This window comes from Thunnus albacares, chromosome 13 (genome assembly GCF_914725855.1).
Source record: "Thunnus albacares chromosome 13, fThuAlb1.1, whole genome shotgun sequence".
Classification (NCBI taxonomy): Eukaryota; Metazoa; Chordata; class Actinopteri; order Scombriformes; family Scombridae; genus Thunnus; species Thunnus albacares.
In genome coordinates, this window is record NC_058118.1 from 31236103 (window position 1) to 31263585 (window position 27483).

The window sequence follows — 27483 nt, forward strand, 5'->3', positions numbered from 1 at the left end:
CTTCACACGGACGTCAGAATGAGAGAGGAAGTCACACATCAGACCTCAGAAGTACTGAATGTTTCCTCTTCTGAAACACATTCTGAGTTTTCAGCCCCACAAGGTCACAAAAAATGACCTGCAGCAGCTCAAACTACTTTACAAAAAGGCATCAAAACAAGAGATAAACACAAAACAAACAAACAGGAAGAATAAAATTGATAAAACAAGATGAAATGGAACCGCAAATTAAAATAAATTAAATTAAATTAAATGAGAAAACTGAATTCTCGTCCTCCAGCTTTAGTTTGGACTCTTGCATGTTTAAAATACATGCTGGTTGGTGGATCAGATACATGCCAATTAAACACCAACTAATTACATTGTTAACTCACTGTCCATCATGTGTATGATGGTATTTGAGTTTAGTTTTTTCAGCTGTTACAGTAACATCCAGTTTGCTGCTTCCTGTTTGCTGCATGCCTAGTCATTGACAATGTTCATGTCATTGAACTTCACTAATTGCATGAGCCAAAACTAAAGACTTAGGATAATATTAAACATGTTTGACATTATTGGAACATCAAGACGAGAAAAAGACCGACTTAAGACAGCTCGGACTGAGTTCTTTGCTTTTGCATTTGATGCAAGGCCGTCATTAGTAATGTCCCCTCAGAGTTTAATGATGTTTTCTTATCACTGTTTACTAAATGACATTAAAAACAAGCAGTAAATCACCTGTTTCATGTTCCCTAACGTGCCGTCTATGTACTGGGTGTTTCCTTAGCGGTGGTTAGTGAAAACTGGATTTATCAAAATGCTGAAAGCTTCTAGAAACAACCTGCTGAAACAGGCAGACAGATTATTTGCCTCAGACACAAGAAGCCATGCTGTTAATTTTGGCATCATGTTGGTTAAAATGTCGGTGACATTCTCATGTAAACAAACACGCATGTAAAACAACAGGCAAGTATTATGAGCTTGATGTAGTTAAAGTATTACAGTAAAAGTACATAAGTATTATGAGCTTGATGTAGTTAAAGTATTGCAGTAAAAGTACATAAGTATTATGAGCTTGATGTAGTTAAAGTATTGCAGTAAAAGTACATAAGTATTATGAGCTTGATGTAGTTAATCACTACAAGTACAGTACTTGAGTAAATGTTTTATATATATATATATTGAATCAAAATCGATTTAATGTGAATTTTTTGACACTGATCGACAGAAAAAGACCTTTGAATGTCAAAGAGGAAAAAGATCTCTACAAAGTGATTTAAATCATTATCTGTTTTACTCATAAAATTGAGATCTGATGACTAACTAAATAAATGTAGTGGAGTAGAAGCATAAAGTAGCATCAAATGGAAATACTCAAGTAAAGTACCTAAAAATTGTACTTAAGCTCAGCACTTAGGTACATGTATTTGATTACTTTCCGCCTCTGTGTTCAAGTTTATTTAATCGATCAGTTGAATGAAAATTTTTTTTCAGGACCATAAACGGAGGTATGATGTATTATTTTATTTGCACAGCAGATTTCAAAGTAAAGATGCAAAAGACTTTACAGAACATGATTAACATACAATGGTTGAATGAAGATTTTTAAACAATACCAAAAAACCCAACAGGAAACATGACATAAATAGCAAAGATAAACATGTAAGAACTGATTAAGTTTGATTAAAAAGGTATTTCTTTAAGGGAGTTCCACAAAACAGCTTCATGTTAAACTATGTGGCTTGTTATAAAAGTATGTTTCAGCATCCTCAAGTGTTAAAAACTGTCTAATATTGGAGGTGTTCCTATAAAACATATTAATAAGAGTCCCATCTTCAAATTCTTTCTGTATTCTAGATTTTTTGTCGCTCCATAAAAAGGTTGAAATTAGTTTATTAACCAATGTTAAGAATGCTTTGGCAAGACACTGAAAAACATCTGGATAACATGAAAAAAACATCTTTTGCACATTAAAGCTAACATTAAGCTACATAATGACCCCACGGTGGGCAGAACATTCATCTAAACAACCTTCATCCTTCTCACTAAGGACATATAGATATTACACCACCTTCTCAACTGATGCTTCATTTTAACTGTAAAGCGCTTAAAGACGCTCTGCAAGTCACCTTTCCATCTGCATGATATTTAAATGTTAATTCACTTGCCAAGACATCTGCATTCTACAAATAATGACTGACTTAAAGACTTTTTTTAATCTTTTTTTTTCACGCTTGCATTTTTTTGACAAACAAATGGCCTCAACATGAATGAAAAAGCACTAAACTCGGCAGAACGCTCTACTCTCTTCTAAAGTGACTAAACTGTAGGAACAGTCTTCCTGTTGGTGGTGCTATGGCAACCATCTGAGCCGTAAAGCATTATTTTAAAAATATAAATTATTATTATTATTTCATACCAAAATTAGCAAACACAGAATCCTGATCAAATACTAAATATTGTAAATACAAAGTTTCCCCTTCATGACTAAATTAGGATGCATGAATGTTCAGCGATGTCCAGTGGTGACGGATATTTGGGCCACAACTCTTTAACAAGATCTGTGGCTTCCTCAAAATCGCGAAACTCTTCTCCAGGTCTGATTAGACGTGTTCCTGTCTCACAGTAGGTGAGGTTTTCTCTCAGTCGGTCACTACCAAACGTCAGCACCTAAAACAGAAGAACAGAGCAGGATGACGAGCAGCACAACAAGTCAATCAATCAATCAATCAATTTTTATTTATATAGTGCCATATCACAACAGAAGTCATCTCAAGGCACTTTTCACATAGAGCAGGTCAAGACCGTACTCTTTAATTTACAGAGACCCAACAATTCCCCCATGAGCAGCACTTGGCGACAGCGGTAAGGAAAAACTCCCCTTTAACGGGTAGAAACCTCAAGCAGACCCCGGCTCTTGGTGGGTGGCCATCTGCTTTGACCGGTTGGGTTGAGAGAGAGAAAGAGAGAGGGAAAGGGGGAGGGGGGACAGAAGAAAAACAATCACAACAACAACAACAAGCACAAGCAGCAATAGCCAGGGAAGGATGCCATCAGGATTGTGAAGGACCGCGAAGGCTCGGCCCAGAACCCAGGTTTTCCTATGAGATGAGAAAGCACAAAAAACTCCGGGGAAGAAGCAAAGTTAGTGACATGCATTGATGTTACATGAATGCATACAGATGGAGAGGAGGAGGAGGAGAGAGGAGCTCAGTGCATCATGGGAAGTCCCCCAGCAGTCTAGGCCTATAGCAGCATAACTAAGGGCTGATCCAAGGCGAGCCTGGTCGGCCCTAACTATAAGCTTTATCAAAAAGGAAAGTTTTAAGCCTACTCTTCAACATAGAGAGGGTGTCTGCACCCCGGACTGAATCCGGTAGATGGTTCCATAGAAGAGGAGCCTGATAGCTGAAGGCTCTGCCTCCCATTCTACTTTTAAAGACTGTAGGAACCACCAGTAAACCTGCATACTGGGAGTGCAGTGTTCTAGTGGGATAATACGGTATTATGAGCTCTTCAAGATATGATGGTGCCTAACCATTAAGGGCTTTGTAAGTTAGAAGAAGGATTTTAAATTCTATTCTAGATTTTACAGGAAGCCAATGCAGTGAAGCTAAAATGGGAGAAATGTGATCTCTTTTTCTAGTTTTAGTCAGAACACGTGCAGCTGCATTCTGGACCAGCTGGAGAGTCTTTAGAGACTTGTTAGGGCAGCCTGATAATAAGGAATTGCAATAATCTAGCCTAGAAGTAACAAATACGTGAACTAGTTTTTCTGCATCTTTTAGGGACAGGATGTGTCTGATTTTTGTGATATTACGTAAGTGAAAAAAGGCAGTCCTTGAGATTTGATTTATGTGGGAGTTAAAGGACATATCCTGATCAAAGATAACTCCCAGATTCCTTACAGTGGTGCTGGAGGCCAGGGTAATGCCATCCAGAGTAGCTTGATCATAAGATAATGTGTTTCTAAGGTGTTTAGGGCCAAGCACAATAACTTCAGTTTTATCTGAGTTTAGTAGTAGAAAATTGCAGGTCATCCAGGTCTTTATGTTGTTAAGGCATGTTTGGAGTTTGTTAAACTGATTGGGTTCATCTGGCTTCACTGATAAATATAATCGGGTGTCATCTGCGTAACAATGAAAATTTATGGAGTGTTTCCTAATGATATTACCTAGGGGAGGAAATATACAAGGTGAATAGTATTGGTCCAAGTACAGAACCTTGTGGAACTCCATGTCTAACTTTTGCCTTCACGGAGGATTCATCATTAACATGTACAAACTGAAATCGGTCTGATAAATAGGACTTAAACCAGCTTAATGCAGTTCCTTTAATGCCAATTAAATGTTCTAGTCTCTGCAAAAGGATTTGATGGTCAATTGTGTCGAATGCAGCACTAAGATCTAACAGGACAAGTATAGAGACAAATCCTTTGTCCGATGCAGTTAGGAGGTCATTTGTGACTTTCACCAGTGCTGTCTCTGTGCTATGATGCGCTCTAAATCCTGACTGAAAATCCTCAAATAAACTACTGTTATGTAGAAAGTAACATAACTGATTAGAGACTGCTTTCTCAAGGATCTTGGATAGAAATGGAAGGTTAGATATAGGTTTATAATTGGCTAAAACACCTGGATCAAGAGTAGGCTTCTTAAGAAGAGGTTTAATTACAGCTACTTTAAAGGACTGTGGTACATAGCCTGTTACTAAAGACAAATTGATCATATCTAGTAAAGAAGTGCTCCCTAAGGGTAAGGCTTCCTTAAGCAGCCTAGTTGGGATGGGATCTAAGAGACAGGTTGATGGTTTAGCTGAACAAATCATTGAAGTTAGTTCAGACAAGTCTACTGGAGAAAAACAGTCCAAATATATGTCAGGATTTACTGCCGTGTCTCCACAAAACGGCTGTAATAACCCCAATTTTTAAGTCTGGGGCACCATTTCAATCAACTGAAAACAGAGCTGTAAATGAGCCAGAGTTAGTTGTCCCTGGCCAGATGTTAAAAAGGCAACCTTTAACTAGAATAACTAATAACAATAAAATGACATGTCTTATAAAATGTATGGTACATATAATTAAAATGCACACACTGAAAACAGGACACATCTACCAATCAAACAATGTCACAGCACAATACAGAGCAGTTAGTAAATGGTAAATTGTATATGGGGTGTACCACAAGGCTCAATACTGGGTCCTTTGCTCCTCTGTTGATATATAAATAAATGATTCACCTGAAAGCTGTTAAGAGGTTGTGTGTGAAGTGTATGCAGATGACACTGTGATTTGTGCATAACAACAATCCAGTGACACTGAATCATACCAAACACGTTTTCATTGCAGAGAACAGTGTTGAGTAGATTTACATCACACTGTTAGAGAGCCTCACACGGGGCACAAACTGTTAGAGAGCCTCACACGGGGGACCAACTGTTAGAGAGCCTCACACTGGGTACCAACTGTTAGTTAGCCTCACACAGGGCACCAATTGTTAGAGAGCCTCACACTGGGCACCAACTGTTATAGAGCCTCACACGGGGCACCAAGTGTTGGGTCTGTGAGGAGCACGGCTGGTTATTAGCAATAAGTAATAATAATTATCAGATATAATTATGAATGATTAAAGTTAATAAATTATTAATATGTATTAATAAAAATGGGGCACCACCTGGAAACTGGGACCAATAACCAGACAATAAGGTAGTCTCATAAAAGAGTTCACCTAGAATGCTAATATCTGAGGGATGTCAACATTCACAAGTGAACAAAGACGGTTTGAATTCAATCCTCAACTTTTCACAATGCATAATAATAATAATGACAAAAGACTTCTCTTTAAAGATATAACAGTGTTTATTAAACAATAGCAGAGTTAACAGACTTAGCAGATGCTTTGATCAATAAACCACTATCCCAAAATCTAATTCTACCTAAGCAAACATACATAAAACAATAACTATGTACAGTGAAAATACATGCAAGTGGGAGCATGTGTATGTGTGTATATCCAGAGATGGTAACACTTCACACTGAGGTCTAAACATCCTGAGAGGAGGTCACACATCAAACCTCAGAAGTACTGAACGAGTCTTCAGCTCCACTACACTGTAAAAAATGACCTGCAGCAGCTCAAACTGCTTTGCAAAAAGACATCAAAACAAGAGATAAACATAAATCACATAAACAGGATTTAAAAAGAATAAAATAGCAGATAAAACAAGATGAAATGGAACCACAAATTAAATTAAACTGAATTAAAAACTGAATGCTGATCCTCCAGCTTTATTCTTGGACTGTTGGATTTTTTTCAAGGACTTTATTTGTTCCCAGCAAACACTGAAATCACGAAACTCAAGTCAAATTTTAAACTCAATCTACAAATGACATTGTAGAATGAATTCTTTCAGTTGTTGTTTCAGGGCATCAAACCTTTACTAAACATTATTCAACAGCAGTAAGGTTTCTACACAGAGCTGTCCCTCTCTTCTGATTGGTTCTGCCTCCTGTCAGTCGCTGTGCTCTGATTGGTCCTCCACACTCCTGCAGACACATGAAATAAAAACAAAACTTTGATCAGTTTTAAATGATTGTAGTTTTGTTTCCTTAAAGTTGATGAAAGTAAAAGTTTAGTTTAGTTTTCATGATGTAATGATGTAATTTGGCCTCATGAGGGCGACGATCGATTGAAAATCAGATTATCTCTGTAAACAGATGAAAATAATGTGACATGGAGCTGCTGTGAAACATGAACTGTTGTCTGGTTTTTATGCTGCTGTAAATAAACAGACTGTTGCTTTATGAAGCTTCTTGTCTTTTGTGTTTCTGTGACTCAAAGTCAGATTGAAAAAGCTTTAATGACACGACTGTAATCAGATAAACTGACATTAATTTACATTCACAACATTGTTACAGAAGGAAAAACATATATATATATATATATATATATATATATATATGGACCTTCATGTATATAACAATGAACATGTTTGCTTCCTTTTAAAATAAAAAGTATTTAAAGTTTGAAGCTCTTAAATGATCAGAGTGTGTAGTTACACTCAGTGTTTATATAAACTTGAGGATCTCTTTATGTTTGCATACAGCTGCAATTTCTGTTAATTAATTTCTTTAATGTTAACAAATCAATGAGTAAAGTGGAGAACGACTGTAGTCAAAGTGTCTCGATGCAATAAACTACATTCATCTTCTAATCATTTCTATTATATGAAGAATCACAGGACCTGAGGTGTGTGTGTGTGTGTGTGTGTGTGTGTGTACTGACTGTAAGCAGCTATCAGCAGCAGTGCAGGTATGAGGAAGACGATGAAGAGTCTCACTGTGTTTCCGATGAAGACGGGCAGATTGGTTACCTGCTGAGCAGGTGTGCTCCACAACTGTCAACAAACAAACAAACAAACAAATGATGTTTTTTGTTCAGTTAGAATTATATTTGTTATTATTATCACACACAGATGAACTAAACTCTAAACAACAATCATCTTATCAAAGATCAAAATATAAACATTTGTTTTGTCAGATTCAGTTTACTGTGAGAAAATTAGACACAAGCAGCAAATTTTCATATCTGAGAATCTGGAGATAAAAAATTTTGACATTTTTACTTCAAAAAGACTCAAACAATGAATCAATTATGAAACTAGTTGATGACTGGTTTTGTGTTATTGGACTAGTTTAATCTCTAGCAGTGTGTCCTTCTCACCAGATGTTGGCAGTGAAGCAGTTTGGTTGTTTGTCAGCTGAAAATAGATTCACCTGTTTTCTGACAGACGTCTCTAAAACACACCTGGAAACTGTTTCACATTAAAATAATGTTTTAAACATCAGACGGCTTGTGGACGAGTTCTCTGATAGATGTAAAGTTTGAGCGGGAACTCACATGTTTTCTCTACATTTGGTTTAAAAGTGAGGACAGAAAACTCTTCTGGTTGATACGTTTACAGTCAAATAACTGATGTTAAAGGAGTGAAAATCTGTTTCTCTGCTTTTAAACAAGTGGATGAAATGACTTCATCACAACATCTGGAGACAATTCACTCTGAGAGAAGAGACTCTGGAGAAAACTTCAACATTTGGAACCATTCTGAAGTCTCTGGATTTAAAGCTGGACTCAAGGACAACTAATTTTTCGTGTTTGGACTGCTGTTTGTTTGTTTGTTTCAGAGATGAACTGCTGTTTGATGCACTGCAGGAATCAGATGAGTCACTGGATCAAAACCTAAAATAAAACTTGTCTTATAAACTTATTTTTTAACTACTGACTTCAACTCACCTCTTCAACCAGTGTCACTGTGAGCTCTGTGGTTTCATATACGACTGTGACTTGACTTCCTCTCTCTGTTGTGGTGGCTGCTGTGGTCGAGGCTGGAGGGTTTACTGTCACAAACGACAAAGAAAAGCAGCAAACTTCACAATTAAGAAGCTGGAAATGATGAATGTTCTGCATGTTTGCCAGAAAAAATGAGTTAAATGATAAATGAATTGATTATTTTCTGTCACTAAAAGTTGACTTTGGTTTTGGTTTTGCATCCATCCCAGTCACGTCCCTACATGAATCCTTCCTGTTTTATCAGTCACACATCAAACCTCTGAAATGCTGAACGTGTCGTCTGCAGAAAAACAGCAGCAGCAGTTTGTTCACATGTCAGACAGCGAGTTCATGTTCAGAAGTTACGACTATTGTTTTAAAACCTCTGAGGTGTAAAATCTTCATCATTCTGACACGTTTCAGCCAGCTCATCTCTCTCTAACATCAATAGAATAATTTTCGTTTCCTAAACTTCATCAGACATTTAACGAAAGAGGCGGCAGATCAGAAAAACTTCTTCTGGAGGACGTGACAAACATTTGGTCATTTAGGTTTAAGAACATAAAATTGTAACAGTTGAATCATCAGTTCAGAAAATTTCCAACAAAAAATTCACTGATTCCAGCTTCATAAACATGAAGATTTTCTAGTTTTCTGCTCCTCTATGATAATAAAGATCTTTGGGGTTTGGACTGTTGGTCAAACAAAACCAGGAACTTATGTTGGACATTTTTCACAATTCACTGACATTTTATGAACTGAACAAAAATTAATGAATCAAGAAAGTAATTGGTAGATTAATTGATAACATCAAACCTCTGAACACTGAACATTAGTTTATGAATCTCCGTCCTTCAAGTAACTTCCTGCACAAACTTTATTCTTTTATAAAAACCATTTCTTACCTTTCTCAATGATCAGATCGATGTGATGTTTTTCATCATTGAACCAGCCATATATGTCCACTCTGCATCCGTACAGTCCAGCATCTTCTTCTGTGGTTTTCAGGATCGTCAGAGAAACATTTCCATCCTCCAGTTGTTCCAGTAACTGATACCTGCTGGAAACTCTGGTTGATTCTATCACTTTATGTCCGTCTGTGGAGATGATCTGGTTGTTGCAGCCTGAAAGTGGTATTGATCCTCGACCCCAGCAAACTGACGTCGCTCCGTTATACCTGATGTCATATTTACACGGCAGAGTGACGTCCTCACCTGCTCGACCAACAACCTTCATGCTGCTGCTGCGTTCAATGACTGAAGACACAAAGAGAGACACTTCAACACTTTCAGGTCTGTTAGCAGCTAAAATCTGTTGTTTCATATAAACACACCACAGAAACTGTCTCTAACTGTCTCATATTACATAAAGTCAGTGTGAAGTCAGAGTTATAGAAAGTTAAAGAGCAGAGTACCTGTGAGGAGAACGATCAGCAACCTGCTCACAGTCTTCATGATCAACATCAAACTGACACATGAACGTTTCCTGTTTTATCAGTCAGTTTGAGACTCAACTGTCCAGATATGTGAACACTTCACACATCAAACCTCTGAACACTGAACATTAGTTTATGAATCTCTGTCCTTCAAGTAACTTCCTGCACAAACTTTATTCTTTTATAAAAACCATTTCTTACCTTTCTTAATGATCAGATCGATGTGATGTTTTTCATCATTGTTCCACCCAGATACCTCCACTCTGCATCCGTACTGTCCAGCATCTTCTTCTGTGGTGTTCAGGATTGTCAGAGAAACATCTCCATCGTCCAGTCGTCCCAGTAACTGATACCTGCTGGAAACTCTGGTTGATTCTATCACTTTATGTCCGTCTGTGGAGATAGTCTGGTTGTTGCAGCCAAAAAGTGGTATTGATCCTCGACCCCAGCAAGCTGACCTCGCTCCGTTATTCTTTATGTCATATTTACACGGCAGAGTGATGTTCTCACCTGCTCGACCAACAACCTTCATGCTGCTGCTGCTGCGTTCAATGACTGAAGACACAAAGAGAGAAACTTCAACACTTTCAGGTCTGTTAGCAGCTAAAATCTGTTGTTTCATATAAAAACACCACAGAAACTGTCTCTAACTGTCTCATATTACATAAAGTCAGTGTGAAGTCAGAGTTATAGAAAGTTAAAGAGCAGAGTACCTGTGAGGAGAACGATCAGCAACCTGCTCACAGTCTTCATGATCAACATCAAACTGACACATGAACATTTCCTGTTTTATCAGTCAGTTTGAGACTCAACTGTACAGAGATGTGAACACTTCACACTGAGGTCAGAAAGTGGGAGGAATTCACACATCAGACCTCAGAAGTACTGAATGTTTCCTCTTCTGCGTCTTCAGCTCCACTACACTTGACTGACAAATGACCTGCAGCAGCTCAAACTGCTTTACAAAAAGGCATCAAAACAAGAGATAAACACAAAACAAACAAACAGGAAGAATAAAATCGATAAAACAAGATGAAATGGAACCGCAAATTAAAATAAATTAAATTAAATTAAATGAGAAAACTGAATTCTTGTCCTCCAGCTTTAGTTTGGACTCTTGTGTGTTTAAAATACATGCTGGTTGGTGGATCAGATACATGCCCATTAAACACCAGCTAATTACATTGTTAACTCACTGTCCATCATGTGTGTGTGATGGTATTTGAGTTTAGTTTTTTCAGCTGTTACAGTAACACCCAGTTTGCTGCTTCCTGTTTGCTGCATGCCTAGTCATTGACAATGTTCATGTCATTGAACTTCACTATTTGCATGAGCCAAAACTAAAGACTTAGGATAATATTAAACATGTTTGACGTTATTGGAACATCAAGACGAGAAAAAGACTTAAGACAGCTCGGACTGAGTTCTTTGCTTTTGCATTTGATGCAAGGCCGTCATTAGTAATGTCCCCTCAGAGTTTAATGATGTTTTCTTATCACTGTTTACTAAATGACATTAAAAACAAGCAGTAAATCACCTGTTTCATGTTCCCTAACGTGCCGTCTATGTACTGGGTGTTTCCTTAGCGGTGGTTAGTGAAAACTGGATTTATCAAAATGCTGAAAGCTTCTAGAAACAACCTGCTGAAACAGGCAGACGGATTATTTGCCTCAGACACAAGAAGCCATGCTGTTAATTTTGGCGTCATGTTGGTTAAAATGTCGGTGACATTCTCACGTAAACAGACACGCATGTAAACACAACAGGCAAGTATTATGAGCTTGATGTAGTTAATCACTACATGTACAGTACTTGAGTAAATGTTTTATATATATATTGAATCAAAATCGATTTAATATGAATTTTTTGACACTGATCGACAGGACCATAAACGGAGGTATGATGTATTATTTTATTTGCACAGCAGATTTCAAAGTAAAGATGCAAAAGACTTTATAGAACATGATTAACATACAATGGTTGAATGAAGATTTTTAAACAATACCAAAAAACCCAACAGGAAACATGACATAAAAGCAAAGATAAACATGTAAGAACTGATTAAGTTTGATTAAAAAGGTATTTCTTTAAGGGAGTTCCACAAAACAGCTTCATGTTAATCTATGCGGCTTGTTATAAAAGTATGTTTCAGCATCCTCAAGTGTTAAAAACTGTCTAATATTGGAGGTGTTCCTATAAAACATATTAATAAGAGTCCCATCTTCAAATTCTTTCTGTATTCTAGATTTTTTGTCGCTCCATAAAAAGGTTGAAATTAGTTTATTAACCAGCGTTAAGAATGCTTTGGCAAGACACTGAAAAACATCTGGATAACATGAAAAAAACATCTTTTGCACATTAAAGCTAACATTAAGCTACATAATGACCCCACGGTGGGCAGAACATTCATCTAAACAACCTTCATCCTTCTCACTAAGGACATATAGATATTACACCACCTTCTCAACTGATGCTTCATTTTAACTGTAAAGCGCTTAAAGACGCTCTGCAAGTCACCTTTCCATCTGCATGATATTTAAATGTTAATTCACTTGCCAAGACATCTGCATTCTACAAATAATGAGTAACTTAAAGACTTTTTTTAATCCTTTTTTTTCACGCTTGCATTTTTTGACAAACAAATGGCCTCAACATGAATGAAAAAGCACTAAACTCGGCAGAACGCTCTACTCTCTTCTAAAGTGACTAAACTGTAGGAACAGTCTTCCTGTTGGTGGTGCTATGGCAACCATCTGAGCCGTAAAGCATTATTTTAAAAATATAAATTATTATTATTATTTCATACCAAAATTAGCAAACACAGAATCCTGATCAAATACTAAATATTGTAAATACAAAGTTTCCCCTTCATGACTAAATTAGGATGCATGAATGTTCAGCGATGTCCAGTGGTGACGGATATTTGGGCCACAACTCTTTAACAAGATCTGTGGCTTCCTCAAAATCGCGAAACTCTTCTTCAGGTCTGATTAGACGTGTTCCTGTCTCACAGTAGGTGAGATTTTCTCTCAGTCGGTCACTACCCAACGTCAGCACCTAAAACAGAAGAACAGAGCAGGATGACGAGCAGCACAACAAGTCAGTCAATCAATCAATCAATTTTTATTTATATAGTGCCATATCACAACAGAAGTCATCTCAAGGCACTTTTCACATAGAGCAGGTCAAGACCATACTCTTTAATTTACAGAGACCCAACAATTCCCCCATGAGCAAGCACTTGGCGACAGCGGTAAGGAAAAACTCCCCTTTAATGGGTAGAAACCTCAAGCAGACCCCGGCTCTTGGTGGGCGGCCATCTGCTTTGACCGGTTGGGTTGAGAGAGAGAAAGAGAGAGAGAAAGAGAGAGGGAAAGGGTGAGGGGGGACAGAAGAAAAACAATCACAACAACAACAACAAGCACAAGCAGCAATAGCCAGGGAAGGATGCCATCAGGATTGTGAAGGACCGCGAAGGCTCGGCCCAGAACCCAGGGTTTCCTGTGAGATGAGAAAGCACAAAAAACTCTGGGGAAGAAGCAAAGTTAGTGACATGCATTGATGTTACATGAATGCATACAGATGGAGAGGAGGAGGAGGAGAGAGGAGCTCAGTGCATCATGGGAAGTCCCTCAGCAGTCTAGGCCTATAGCAGCATAACTAAGGGCTGATCCAAGGCGAGCCTGGTCGGCCCTAACTATAAGCTTTATCAAAAAGGAAAGTTTTAAGCCTACTCTTAAACATGGAGAGGGTGTCTGCACCCCGGACTGAATCCGGTAGATGGTTCCATAGAAGAGGAGCCTGATAGCTGAAGGCTCTGCCTCCCATTCTACTTTTAAAGACTGTAGGAACCACCAGTAAGCCTGCATACTGGGAGTGCAGTGTTCTAGTGGGATAATACGGTATTATGAGCTCTTCAAGATATGATGGTGCCTGACCATTAAGGGCTTTGTAAGTTAGGAGAAGGATTTTAAATTCTATTCTAGATTTTACAGGAAGCCAATGTAGTGAAGCTAAAATGGGAGAAATGTGATCTCTTTTTCTAGTTTTAGTCAGAACACGTGCAGCTGCATTCTGGACCAGCTGGAGAGTCTTTAGAGACTTGTTAGGGCAGCCTGATAATAAGGAATTGCAATAATCTAGCCTAGAAGTAACAAATGCGTGAACTAGTTTTTCTGCATCTTTTAGGGACAGGATGTGCCTGATTTTTGTGATATTACGTAAGTGAAAAAAGGCTGTCCTTGAAATTTGATTTATGTGGGAGTTAAAGGACATATCCTGATCAAAGATAACTCCCAGATTCCTTACGGTGGTGCTGGAGGCCAGGGTAATGCCATCCAGAGCAGCTTTATCATTAGATAATGTGTTTCTAAGGTGTTTAGGGCCAAGCACAATAACTTCAGTTTTATCTGAATTTAGTAGTAGAAAATTGCAGGTCATCCAGGTCTTTATGTCGTTAAGGCATGTTTGGAGTTTGTTTAACTGATTGGGTTCATCTGGCTTCACTGATAAATATAATTGGGTGTCATCTGCGTAACAATGAAAATTTATGGAGTGTTTCCTAATGATATTACCTAAAGGAAGCATATACAAGGTGAATAGAATTGGTCCAAGTACAGAACCTTGTGGAACTCCGTGTCTAACTTTTGCCTTCACGGAGTATTCATCATTAACATGTACAAACTGAAATCGGTCTGATAAATAGGACTTAAACCAGCTTAATGCAGTTCCTTTAATGCCAATTAAATGTTCCAGTCTCTGCAAAAGGATTTGATGGTCAATTGTGTCGAATGCAGCACTAAGATCTAACAGGACAAGTATAGAGACAAATCCTTTGTCCGATGCAGTTAGGAGGTCATTTGTGACTTTCACCAGTGCTGTCTCTGTGCTATGATGCGCTCTAAATCCTGACTGATTTACATAACTATAGTTATGTAGAAAGTCACATAACTGATTAGAGACTGCTTTCTCCAGGATCTTGGATAGAAATGGAAGGTTAGATATAGGTCTATAATTGGCTAAAACACCTGGATCAAGAGTAGGCTTCTTAAGAAGAGGTTTAATTACAGCTATTTTAGAGGACTGTGGTACATAGCCTGTTACTAAAGACAAATTGATCATACCTAGTAAAGAAGTGCTCCCTAAGGGTAAGGCTTCCTTAAGCAGCCTAGTTGGGATGGGATCTAAGAGACAGGTTGATGGTTTAGCTGAACAAATCATTGAAGTTAGTTCAGACAAGTCTACTGGAGAAAAACAGTCCAAATATATGTCAGGATTTACTGCCGTGTCTCCACAAAACGGCTGTAATAACCCCAATTTTTAAGTCTGGGACACCATTTCAATCAACTGAAAACAGAGCTGTAAATGAGCCAGAGTTAGTTGTCCCTGGCCAGATGTTAAAAAGGCAACCTTTAACTAGAATAACTAATAACAATAAAATGACATGTCTTATAAAATGTATGGTACATATAATTAAAATGCACACACTGGAAACAGGATACATCTACCAATCAAACAATGTCACAGCACAATACAGAGTAGTTAGTAAATGGTAAATTGTAAATGGGGTGTACCACAAGGCTCAATACTGGGTCCTTTGCTCCTCTGTTGATATATAAATAAATGATTTACCTGAAAGCTGTTAAGAGGTTGTGTGTGAAGTGTATGCAGATGACACTGTGATTTATGCATAACAACAATCCAGTGACACTGAATCATATCAAACATGTTTTCATTGCAGAGAACAGTGTTGAGTAGATTTACATCACACTGTTAGAGAGCCTCACACGGGGCACCAAGTGTTAGAGAGCCTCACGCGGGGCACCAACTGTTGTTGTGTTGGGTCTGTGAGGAGCATGGCTGGTTATTAGCAATAATTAATAATAATTATCAGATATAATTATGAATTAAAGCTGCAAGCAGTGATGATCGGGCCCTCGCACTCCAGCGCATGTTGAAGTGACGCTCAGTCGAAGGGCTTTTGTCAGTGACTTGTTGTGTAAAGTTTGAGGCAGATCCAACCGTGTACACTCAAGTTATATCAATTTCCTCTGTCATGGCGAAACATCAAAACTCAACGCCACGCCACGGCCAAACCATCATGATCATACACTAGTCTAGATGACACACACTGATTTTTAAGTCCTTACCATGGATTCTGTAGGAGGAGTTCTTTAAAATACAAGGTATGCGAAATGGCCAAGAAAAGGCGAAAATGTACCATTTTTTTCAAGATGGCCGACTTCCTGTTCGACTTACAATAAGGCTTCAAGAGGCTTTTTTGTGCGTGTTGACATTATACATGTGCCCTGTGAATTTCATCTTTCTACGTTAATCTGGAAGGCGGGGCTGCAATTTTGAAATTTTAAAGGGGGCGCTGTTGAGCCATTTTGCCACGCCCATTCAAAGCGACCACATAGGATTTTAGCTGACATCACTCTAGACATGTGTGTCAAGTTTCATGACTGTAGAGCAATCCCTTCTCCCTGAAAAACAGTATCATATTTCATGGCGAAGGATGTGTCGCCATGGTAACAGCATTCAGTTTTGGGTCATGAGCTGCCAAATGTAGCATCACCAAGGTCTCGTTTATTAGCTGACTTAATTTCAGGTGCATCAGCCAAATTTCCTAGGAGTAATTAGACAAAGTACGACGCATGATACTTCCTGTTGCCAGTAGGTGGCGCTATGACTTTCGCTAAATATGAGACTGAACATGTGTTCAGATCGGGACTCTTAACAAGCATATGAAATTTGGAAAAGATCAGACCACGTGGAGTCAAGTTATAAGGCATTGAAATTTCATGGCGTCACATCGAAATTCGCCGCGTCGCCATGGCAACACCTTTCAACGAAGGGTCACCAACTTCATAATATAAGATCTCCAAGGTCTTGAGGCTATTCTCAGTAAATTTCAGCTGGATTCGATCACCGTGCTGCCCACAGGGTGTCAGAGCGTAAAACATGTAACTTCCTGTTGCCAGGAGGTGGCGCTATGACTCATATCCTGTATTGTCACATGGACCCGTTCAGGGCGGGACTCTTATGAAGCACAAAAGGTTTGGCTCTCTTAGGATCATGTATGCCGGAGTTATAGCCGTTTCATTTTTCATGGCGAAGGATCGAAATTCGCCGCCCAGCCACGCCCCCTAGGAAAGACTAATGAGAATTGTTTTAGCAACTTTTAATCTCCTATGCCTGTAGATGATACGGACCGAATTTGAAAGTCCTGGGGTCAAATCTCTAGGAGGAGTTTGTTAAAGTATGCGGGCTGGAAATGACAAAATCGGTGCAAAATTTCAACTTTTATACAAAATGGCCGACTTCCTGTTGGAGTTAGGCTATGTGTCCTTGAGACTTTTTGGTGCGTCTGGTCATGATACATATGCATACCGAATTTCGTTGTCCTACGACAATCTGTATCGAGGGGCTCAATTTTCTTGACTTTCTAGGTGGCGCTGTCGAGCCATTTTGTCCCGCTTTATTTCGAGACCCATAAAATATCGAAATTTTCGCCAGTCCTGACATCTGTGCAAATTTTCATGAGTTTTTGTGCATGTTTAGGCCCTCAAAAATGCGTTTGTTTCGTAGGAATAATAATAATTAAAGCTGCAAGCAGCGTTGAACGGGCCTTCGCGCCCTTGCGCACAGCGGGCCGCGGCGCAGTCAGCTAAGCTTCTGGGAACCAAGAAAACGTTTGGAGATGATCAGTGTGAGAGTCTTTTGACACACAATACTAACCAGTGTCTCTCTGTGAGCCCACCCCTCTGTTCACAGACAATTATATATATGAGGGATATTTCTTACAAGTGTGGTGTGCTTTTATTTTGAAAGTTTGATTGACATGTGTACTGTCAGGTGTGTAGAGACAATAAGTAACTGCAGCTGGACACACAAATACTACAAATATACTCATATATTTGAATGGAGAGTGTGAGCGAACCCACACCTTTTTGAACATTTACTGCTTCCACATAGTTTTAGATACAAACTTCATTTGAACTTTAAATGAGTCACGAGACTTTGACCTACAAATCTTGAATTTACATGTGTTTTCTATCTTTTATTGTTTTTGAGATATTAGAGTGTGAGTTTTAAAGTCTTTTCTTGCTCCTCCTGTGATTTTATAATGAGTGTGTATTGCGGAATGTTTCACAGCACTGAGGGAGTGACATCACCAGGAGCAGTTGGAGAGGAGGATATTAGAGAACGCTTCTCGTGAAATATCCTCATAAATCCCATAACTTTGGCCAAATCCTACATAAAAATCACATTTTTTTGTAGGAATTTTCGTCGCGAATCCATTGATACAGGTTTGAAAGTGGTCGGACTTATAGTTTAGACGCCAGATGCCCCAGTTTGGCACAAAGTCCATGCCCAGAGATTGCCTCCCCATTGGTTTACATTGTAAGGTGTAATGTCGCACTCCAACTTTCAGGGCTTACTAAATCTAAACCGTTCGAGTTATTACAAAGTTTTTAATAACTTTTGCTCAACACAGTGTGATAAGTCATGTATTCAAGTTTGAAGCCGATACCATTAACGCCCTCGGAGGAGATAGCGTTTGTTCGGGGGCCAAAATTGGGGCAAAGTCTTATTTTGAAAAGCTGATTGCAGATTTCCTGTTGGATTTAGGTCAGGGGTGTCAGCGTATGATTTGTAGGTCTTGATGAGACGAATAATTGAGTTTTGGTTCGATCTCTCTACGACATTCCTACGGGCCGTGGCGGCCGTTTTAGATACATAGGTGGCGCTAGAGAGCACATTTTGGCACTTCGGGGGTTAATTTTTACATTTTATCAAATTTTTCACCAGACCTGATGTGCGTGCCAAATTTGGTGAGTTTTTGAACATGTTTAGGGGGTCAAATTAAGGATTGAAGTGGCGTATTAATAAAGAATAATAAAGAAACAAACGCACGAAAAACAATAGGGTCTTCGCCCTTTGGGCTCAGGCCCTAATGATTAAAGTTAATAAATTATTAATATGTATTAATAAAAATGGGGCACCACCTGGAAACTGGGACCTATAACCAGACAATAAGGTAGTCTCATAAAAGAGTTCAATCAGCAACTTTTCACAATGCATAATAATAATAATAATGACGAAAGACTTCTCTTTAAAGATATAACAATGTTTATTAAACAATAGCAGAGTCAACAAACTTACCAGATGCTTTGATCAATAAACCAATATCCCAAAATCTAATTCTACCTAAGCAAACATACATAAAACAACAACTATGTACAGTGAAAATACATGCAAGTGGGAGCATGTGTATGTGTGTATATCCAGAGATGGTAACACTTCACACTGAGGTCTAAACATCCTGAGAGGAGGTCACACATCAAACCTCAGAAGTACTGAACTTGTCGTCTGCTGAAACACACTGAGTCTTCAGCTCCACTGCACTGTAGAAAATGACCTGCAGCAGCTCAAACTGCTTTGCAAAAAGACATCAAAACAAGAGATAAACATAAATCACATAAACAGGATTTAAAAAGAATAAAATAGCAGATAAAACAAGATGAAATGGAACCCCAAATTAAATTAAGCTGAATTAAAAACTGAATGCTGATCCTCCAGCTTTATTCTTGGACTGTTGGATTTTTTTCAAGGACTTTATTTGTTCCCAGCAAACACTGAAATCATGAAACTCAAGTCAAATTTTAAACTCAATCTACAAATGACATTGTAGAATGAATTCTTTCAGTTGTTGTTTCAGGGCATCAAACCTTTACTAAACATTATTCAACAGCAGTAAGGTTTCTACACAGAGCTGTCCCTCTCTTCTGATTGGTTCTGCCTCCTGTCAGTCGCTGTGCTCTGATTGGTCCTCCACACTCCTGCAGACACATGAAATAAAAACAGAACTTTGATCAGTTTTAAATGATTGTAGTTTTGTTTCCTTAAAGTTGATGAAAGTAAAAGTTTAGTTTAGTTTTCATGATGTAATGATGTAATTTGGCCTCATGAGGGCGACGATGGATTGAAAATCAGATTATTTCTGTAAACAGATGAAAATAATGTGACATGAAGCTGCTGTGAAACATGAACTGTTGTCTGGTTTTTATGCTGCTGTAAATAAACAGACTGTTGCTTTATGAAGCTTCTTGTGTTTTGTGTTTCTGTGTCTCAAAGTCAGATTGAAAAAAGCTTTAATGACACGACTGTAATCAGATGAACTGACATTAATTCACATTCACAACATTGTTACAGAAGGAAAAAGATATAAAAAAAAAAAAAATATATATATATATATATATATATATATATTTATTTATATATAGACCTTCATGTATGTAATAATGAACATGTTTGCTTCCTTTTAAAATAAAAAGTATTTAAAGTTTGAGGCTCTTAAATGATCAGAGTGAGAAACCAATCAACACGATCAATACATGGATATCTTTTCATAATAAGACAGAAGTCTTGTAGACAGATGTATTGATTAAAATAGAAGCGTATGACTCAAACGTGGGCATAGGAAGCATTTTTAACAGAGTAGATGTCATTTCCTGTATTCTGGTGTCTTTTAACAGGTGGTTTGACAGGATGGGTCCATTTTATCATTTCATCCAGAGGACGTGTTTGACACCAGATCACATATCTGAAGATATTAAAAAGCTAAAAGTACAGAAATGGATTTGATGACTAATTCAGAGCCATCTTTAATAATAACACTCAGTGTTTATTTAAACTTGAGGATCTCTTCATGTTTGCATACAGCTGCAATTTCTGTTCATTAATTTCTTTAATGTTAACAAATCAATGAGTAAAGTGGAGAACGACTGTAGTCAAAGTGTCTCGATGCAATAAACTACATTCATCTTCTAATCATTTCTATTATATGAAGAATCACAGGACCTGAGGTGTGTGTGTGTGTGTGTGTGTGTGTGTGTGTGTGTGTGTGTGTGTACTGACTGAAAGCAGCTATCAGCAGCAGCAGTAGTGCAGGTATGAGGAAGATGAAGAAGAGTTTCACTCTGTTTCCGATGAAGATGTGCAGATTGGTTACCTGCTGAACAGAGGGCTATTGCACAAAAGCAGAATTCAGAAATCCAGGATAACTGAAAAAGTGAGGCTTGACCTGGTCTAATCAGTGTATCCAGGCTTAATCCATTTCACATTTGCCAAGCCAGGATGAGGAGGTGCGACTATGTCAAGCCAGGTGTAAGTAATTCGGATAAGTGCGCATTCACGACTTTCTTAAACAGACCACAAGGTCGATCACAGATTTACTGATGCAGAAATGGAGAAGACGCGTGCCTCATACTCCTCCGCAAGTGAACAACAGCTTGTAATGGAAACTTATGAGGAGGTGAAACATATTATAAGAAAAAAGGCAATACGGCCGCTGTAATTAAACAGAGAGAAAAAGCCTGGTAGACAATAGTGGACCAACTGAATGCGTAAGTAGTCCAATAATATACACTTATTAACCACTTCTCCACTGAAACCGTCATAATTACAATTCAACGAGTTGTCATTTTCACAAATTAACAGTTGTACACTTTGCCTTAAAAGTGATCAGTGGAAGTTAATGTTACTCAGGAAATGTACCATGAAGACTAGTTACAAACCACAATGCAAGAATATGTACTACAACCATATTTGCAAATCTCTGTCTCTCTATATCTCTATATCTCTCTATCAATGGTCTCATAGAAGAAACACGACTGGACAAAAGAGGATTTGGCAACAAGTAAAGCTTAAATATAAGAACATTTTGCAGGCTGGTTAGTGCCTTGATTGCTTATAATAATGTACAAATGTATCATGTCAATCTTGTGGAAATACTTTGGTCCATAATGGATAAGAAGTCAGTGATGTGGTGCTCATAAAAAATATCACATTTGTAACAGGACCCAGATGCTTTACAGCCAGATAGCCAGCCTGGCAACGTAGTGAGTATTGCCAAAAGGAAATCCACATCGTGTACAATTCCTGCTGTGCTAATCGATAGGTGTTTTACAGAATTCACAAACTGTCAGATGTCTATACACCAAACACCCAGAGAGACAAATAGAGCTGGCAGATGTGAAGATAAAAGTCTACAAGAAAAAACTGCAGGATATGGACCTTGATATGGAAATCAAACAAAAGACACTGAGGAAACTGGACCCGGAAATCCTGAAACTAGACAGAGAAGTGATTTCAATGCACACTGTAAGCATGACTGTAACACAGTGTATTAATCATTGTTGTTCTCTCTCCTAAGCTCCAAGCTGACAAGTGATGACTGCAAAATAAAAAGGTCAAAACACATCGTGGTGTCCTCCCAGTTTCATGAATGTACAGTACACTATATAGTTATCGGTCCAGTGAAGTGAGACTATGATTTGGGAAGATTATATAATTATGAAACCTAACAACAAACTGTGTGCTACCAATTCCAAATAAAATATATGTACACAGGGAAGAGTGACATACACTGTCCTTTATTAGTAAGGGATAGGCCTCATCAGCATTTCTAATCATCTCAAGATGTGCAATTATATATGTATTCATCAAACCTCTGACAGCAATATGAACAGTAGGCCTAACAGTGATGACTATCACACGAATAATTATAAAAATGATAATGGTTACAATTAAAATAACAGTGAACCTACTTAACTGAATGGCAATGTATCTGTGGTATTTTAAAGCAAGCTAATAAAAATGAAGCAAAATATATACAGAAGAACATGGAATAACTGTAAAACACACTTATTTCTGATCAGAGTGATGGCTGACTGGTCAGATAGCACCAGGATTAATCAGGCCTGGCTGTTAGCCTGGTCTGGAGCAGGCTAGCTGCACAGAATAAATCTCCATGGTAACTTATGTGCCTCTGCTTTCGTGCGACCGAGTCACAGCTAAATTCAGCCACCCTATCTAGGTTTTGTGCAACAGCCCCCAGGTGTGCTCAACAACTGTCAACAAACAAACAAATGATGAAAATAGCTTGTCTCATAAACTTATTTCTTTTAAATTCTGACTTCAACTCACCTCCTGAACCAGTGTGACATCACTTCCTCTGTCTGTTGTGGTGGTTGCTGTGGTTGAGGCTGGAGCTAAACATAGTTTTCATTATCTATTCATTTGTTTAGTATTTTCTGTCTGGTTTATAAAATGTCAGTAAATGTCTGTCACAACTTAAAGTCCAAGCAGACGTCTTCAAATGTCTCGTTTTTTTCTGACCAACATTTCAGAACCACAAAATATTCAGTTTACTGTCACAAACGACAAAGAAAAGCAGCAAATCTTCACAATTAAGAAGCTGGAAATGATGAATGTTCTGCATGTTTGCTAGAAAAAATGACTTAAATGATGAATCAATTGACAAAATACTTTCTGTCACTAAAAGAGAAGTTGATTTTGGTTTTGGTTTTGCATCCATCCCAGTCACGTCCCTACATGAACCCTTCCTGTTTTATCAGTCAGTTTGAGACACAAATGTCCACAAATGTGAGAACTTCAACGTGTCGTCTGCAGAGAAACAGCAGCAGCAGTTTGTTCACATGTCAGACAGCAAGTTCATGTTCAGAAGTAAAAGCAGAAGTTACGACTTTTATTTTAAAACCTCTGAGATGTAAAATCTTCATCATTCTGACACGTTTCAGCCAGCTTGTTCAGAAAATTTTTAAATCAAAAATGGCAAAAATTCACTGATTCAGATTTTCTAGTTTTCTGCTCCTCTATGATAATAAAGATCTTTGGGGTTTGGACTGTTGGTCGAACAAAACAAGAAACACAAGAAACCTATGTTGGACATTTTTCACAATTTACTGACATTTTATGAACCAAACAATGAATCAAGAAAGTATTTTGTAGATTAGCTGATAATGCTCTAAATCAAACACTGAACATTAGTTTATGAATCTCCGTCCTTCAAGTAACTTCCTGCACAAACTTTATTCTTTTATAAAAACCATTTCTTACCTTTCTCAATGATCAGATCAGTGTGATGTATATCATTAGCGAACCACCCAGGTATCTCCACTCTGCATCCGTACTGCCCAGCATCTTCTTCTGTGGTGTTCAGGATCGTCAGAGAAACATCTCCATCCTCCAGTCGTCCCAGTAACTGATACCTGCTGGAAACTCTGGTTGATTCTATCACTTTATGTCCGTCTGTGGAGATGATCCGGTTGTTGCAGCCAAAACTTGGTACTGGTCCTCGACCCCAGCAAGCTAATGACGCTCCATTATACTTGATATCATATTTACACGGCAGAGTGACGTTCTCACCTGCTCGACCAACAACCTTCATGCTGCTCCAGCTGCTGCTGCGTTCAATGACTGAAGACAAAAAGAGACACTTCAACACTTTCAGGTCTGTTAGCAGCTAAAATCTGTTGTTTCATATAAACACACCACAGAAACTGTTTTTAACTGTCTCATATTACATAAAGTCAGTGTGAAGTCAGAGTTATAGAAAGTTAAAGAGCAGAGTACCTGTGAGGAGAACGATCAGCAACCTGCTCACAGTCTTCATGATCAATATCAAACTGACACATGAACATTTCCTGTTTTATCAGTTAATTTGAGACTAAAGTGTACAGAAATGTGAACACTTCACACATCAAACGTCAGAAGTACTGAACATTTCCTCTTCTGAAACACACTGAGTCTTCAGCTTTTTCTTGGACTCTTGGATTTTTTTCAAGGACTTTATTTGTTCCCGGCAAACACTGAAATCATGAAACTCAAGTCAAACTGCTTTTAAGCTTTTAAACTCAATCTACAAATGAGATTGTAGAATGAATTCTTTCAGTTGTTGTTTCAGGGCATCAAACCTTTACTAAACATTATTCAACAGCAGTAAGGTTTCTACACAGAGCTGTCCCTCTCTTCTGATTGGTTCTGCCTCCTGTCAGTCGCTGTGCTCTGATTGGTCCTCCACACTCCTGCAGACACATGAAATAAAAACAGAACTTTGATCAGTTTTAAATGATTGTAGTTTTGTTTCCTTAAAGTTGATGAAAGTAAAAGTTTAGTTTAGTTTTCATGATGTAATGATGTAATTTGGCCTCATGAGGGCGACGATCGATTGAAAATCAGATTATTTCTGTAAACAGATGAAAATAATGTGACATGGAGCTGCTGTGAAACATGAACTGTTGTCTGGTTTTTATGCTGCTGTAAATAAACAGACTGTTGCTTTATGAAGCTTCTTGTGTTTTGTGTTTCTGTGTCTCAAAGTCAGATTGAAAAAGCTTTAATGACACGACTGTAATCAGATAAACTGACATTAATTCACATTCACAACATTGTTACAGAAGGAAAAAGATATATAAATATATATATATATATATATATATATATATATATATATATATATATATATATATATATAGACCTTCATGTATGTAATAATGAACATGTTTGCTTCCTTTTAAAATAAAAAGTATTTAAAGTTTGAGGCTCTTAAATGATCAGAGTGAGAAACCAATCAACACGATCAATACATGGATATCTTTTCATAATAAGACAGAAGTCTTGTAGACAGATGTCATCATATCATTTCATCCAGAGGACGTGTTTGACACCAGATCACATATCTGAAGATATTAAAAAGCTAAAAGTACAGAAATGGATTTGATGACTAATTCAGAGCCATCTTTAATAATAACACTCAGTGTTTATTTAAACTTGAGGATCTCTTCATGTTTGCATACAGCTGCAATTTCTGTTAATTAATTTCTTTAATGTTAACAAATCAATGAGTAAAGTGGAGAACGACTGTAGTCAAAGTGTCTCGATGCAATAAACTACATTCATCTTCTAATCATTTCTATTATATGAAGAATCACAGGACCTGAGGTGTGTGTGTGTGTGTGTGTGTGTGTGTGTGTGTGTGTGTGTGTGTGTGTGTGTGTGTGTGTGTGTGTACTGACTGTAAGCAGCTATCAGCAGCAGTGCAGGTATGAGGATGATGATGAAGAGTCTCACTGTGTTTCCAATGAAGATGTGCAGATTGTTTACCTGCTGAACAGGTGCGCTCCACAACTGTCAACAAACAAACAAACAAATGATGAAAATGAAACTTGTCTCATTAACTGATTTCTTTTAAATTCTGACTTCAACTCACCTCCTGAACCAGTGTCACTGTGGGCTCTGTGGTTTCACATACGACTGTGACATCACTTCCTCTCCACGGGGTGACATCACTTCCTCTTTCTGTCGTGGTGGTTGCTTTGGTTGAGGCTGGAGCTAAACATAGTTTTCATTATCTTGTTTAGTATTTTCTGTCTGGTTTATAAAATGTCAAATCAAATTTATTCATAAAGCACATTTAAAAACAACCACAGTTGACCAAAGTGCTGAACAATAAGATATCAGGAATAAATTAAAACAACACGACAGGGTAACAACAAACAAGAAACAAGAACAAACAGAAAACAAATAATAGTAGAACACTGGGTTTTAACAAGACAGCTCGTCTCTCTCTAACATCAATAGAATAATTTTCGTTTCCTAAACTTCATCAGACATTTAACGAAAGAGGCGGCAGATCAGAAAAACTTCTTCTGGAGGACGTGACAAACATTTGGTCATTTAGGTTTAAGAACATAAAATTGTAACAGTTGAATCATCAGTTCAGAAAATTTCCAACAAAAAATTCACTGATTCCAGCTTCATAAACATGAAGATTTTCTAGTTTTCTGCTCCTCTATGATAATAAAGATCTTTGGGGTTTGGACTGTTGGTCGAACAAAACCAGGAACTTATGTTGGACATTTTTCACAATTTACTGACATTTTATGAACTGAACAAAAATCAATGAATCAAGAAAGTAATTGGTAGATTAATTGATAACATCAAACCTCTGAACACTGAACATTAGTTTATGAATCTCCGTCCTTCAAGTAACTTCCTGCACAAACTTTATTCTTTTATAAAAACCATTTCTTACCTTTCTCAATGATCAGATCGATGTGATGTTTTTCATCATTGAACCACCCAGGTATCTGCACTCTGCATCCGTACAGTCCAGCATCTTCTTCTGTGGTGTTCAGGATCGTCAGAGAAACATCTCCATCCTCCAGTCGTCCCAGTAACTGATACCTGCTGGGAACTCTGGTTGATTCTATCACTTTACGTCCGTCTGTGGAGATGATCTGTTTGTTGCAGCCTGAAAGTGGTATTGATCCTCGACCCCAGCAAACTGATGTCGCTCCGTTATACCTGATGTCATATTTACACGGCAGAGTGATGTTCTCACCTGCTCGACCAACAACCTTCATGCTGCTGCTGCGTTCACTGACTGAAGACAAAAAGAGACACTTCAACACTTTCAGGTCTGTTAGCAGCTAAAATCTGTTGTTTCATGTAAACACACAACAGAAACTGTCTCTAACTGTCTCATATTACATAAAGTCAGTGTGAAGTCAGAGTTATAGAAAGTTAAAGAGCAGAGTACCTGTGAGGAGAACGATCAGCAACCTGCTCACAGTCTTCATGATCAACATCAAACTGACACATGAACATTTCCTGTTTTATCAGCTAATTTGAGACTCAACTGTCCAGAGATGTGAACACTTCACCTTGAGGTCAGAATGTGGGAGGAAGTCACAAATCAGACCTCAGAAGTACTGAACGTGTCGTCTGCTGAAACACATGCTGAGTTTTCAGCCCCACAAGGTCACAAAAAATAACCTGCAGCAGCTCAAACTGCTTTACAAAAAGACATAAAACAAGAGATAAACACAAAACAAACAAACAGGAGGAATAAAATCGATAAAACAAGATGAA

General features: G+C 38.0%; 1 protein-coding gene and 1 long non-coding RNA gene across 4 annotated transcripts; both read right to left on the minus strand.

The window, feature by feature from the left end:
- Window positions 1–70: 70 nt before the first annotated feature.
- LOC122995138 (T-cell immunoglobulin and mucin domain-containing protein 4-like) lies at window positions 71–27218 on the minus strand. Of its 3 annotated transcripts, none has more exons than XR_006406730.1 (6): window positions 9212–9779; window positions 8319–8374; window positions 8271–8285; window positions 7263–7374; window positions 6069–6523; window positions 71–82 (listed from the first exon to the last, which is right to left on the minus strand). XR_006406730.1 is itself a non-coding variant. In XM_044370168.1 (6 exons), exons 1-6 carry the CDS (start codon window positions 27198–27200, stop codon window positions 6447–6449), a joined length of 660 nt encoding a protein of 219 aa, XP_044226103.1. In that variant the 5' UTR covers window positions 27201–27218; the 3' UTR covers window positions 5878–6446. The 3 variants fall into 3 exon arrangements, 2 of the variants coding, with proteins under 2 accessions (XP_044226103.1, XP_044226101.1); XM_044370168.1 differs by lacking the exons at window positions 71–82; window positions 9212–9779 and adding exons at window positions 26645–26995; window positions 27152–27218 and having other exon boundaries at window positions 5878–6523; XM_044370166.1 differs by lacking the exon at window positions 71–82 and having other exon boundaries at window positions 5878–6523.
- Window positions 24550–25910, minus strand: LOC122995153. The gene is made up of 3 exons (XR_006406735.1): window positions 25820–25910; window positions 25626–25737; window positions 24550–24635 (listed from the first exon to the last, which is right to left on the minus strand). It is a non-coding gene; the product is annotated as an uncharacterized LOC122995153 (long non-coding RNA).
- Window positions 27219–27483: the final 265 nt, after the last annotated feature.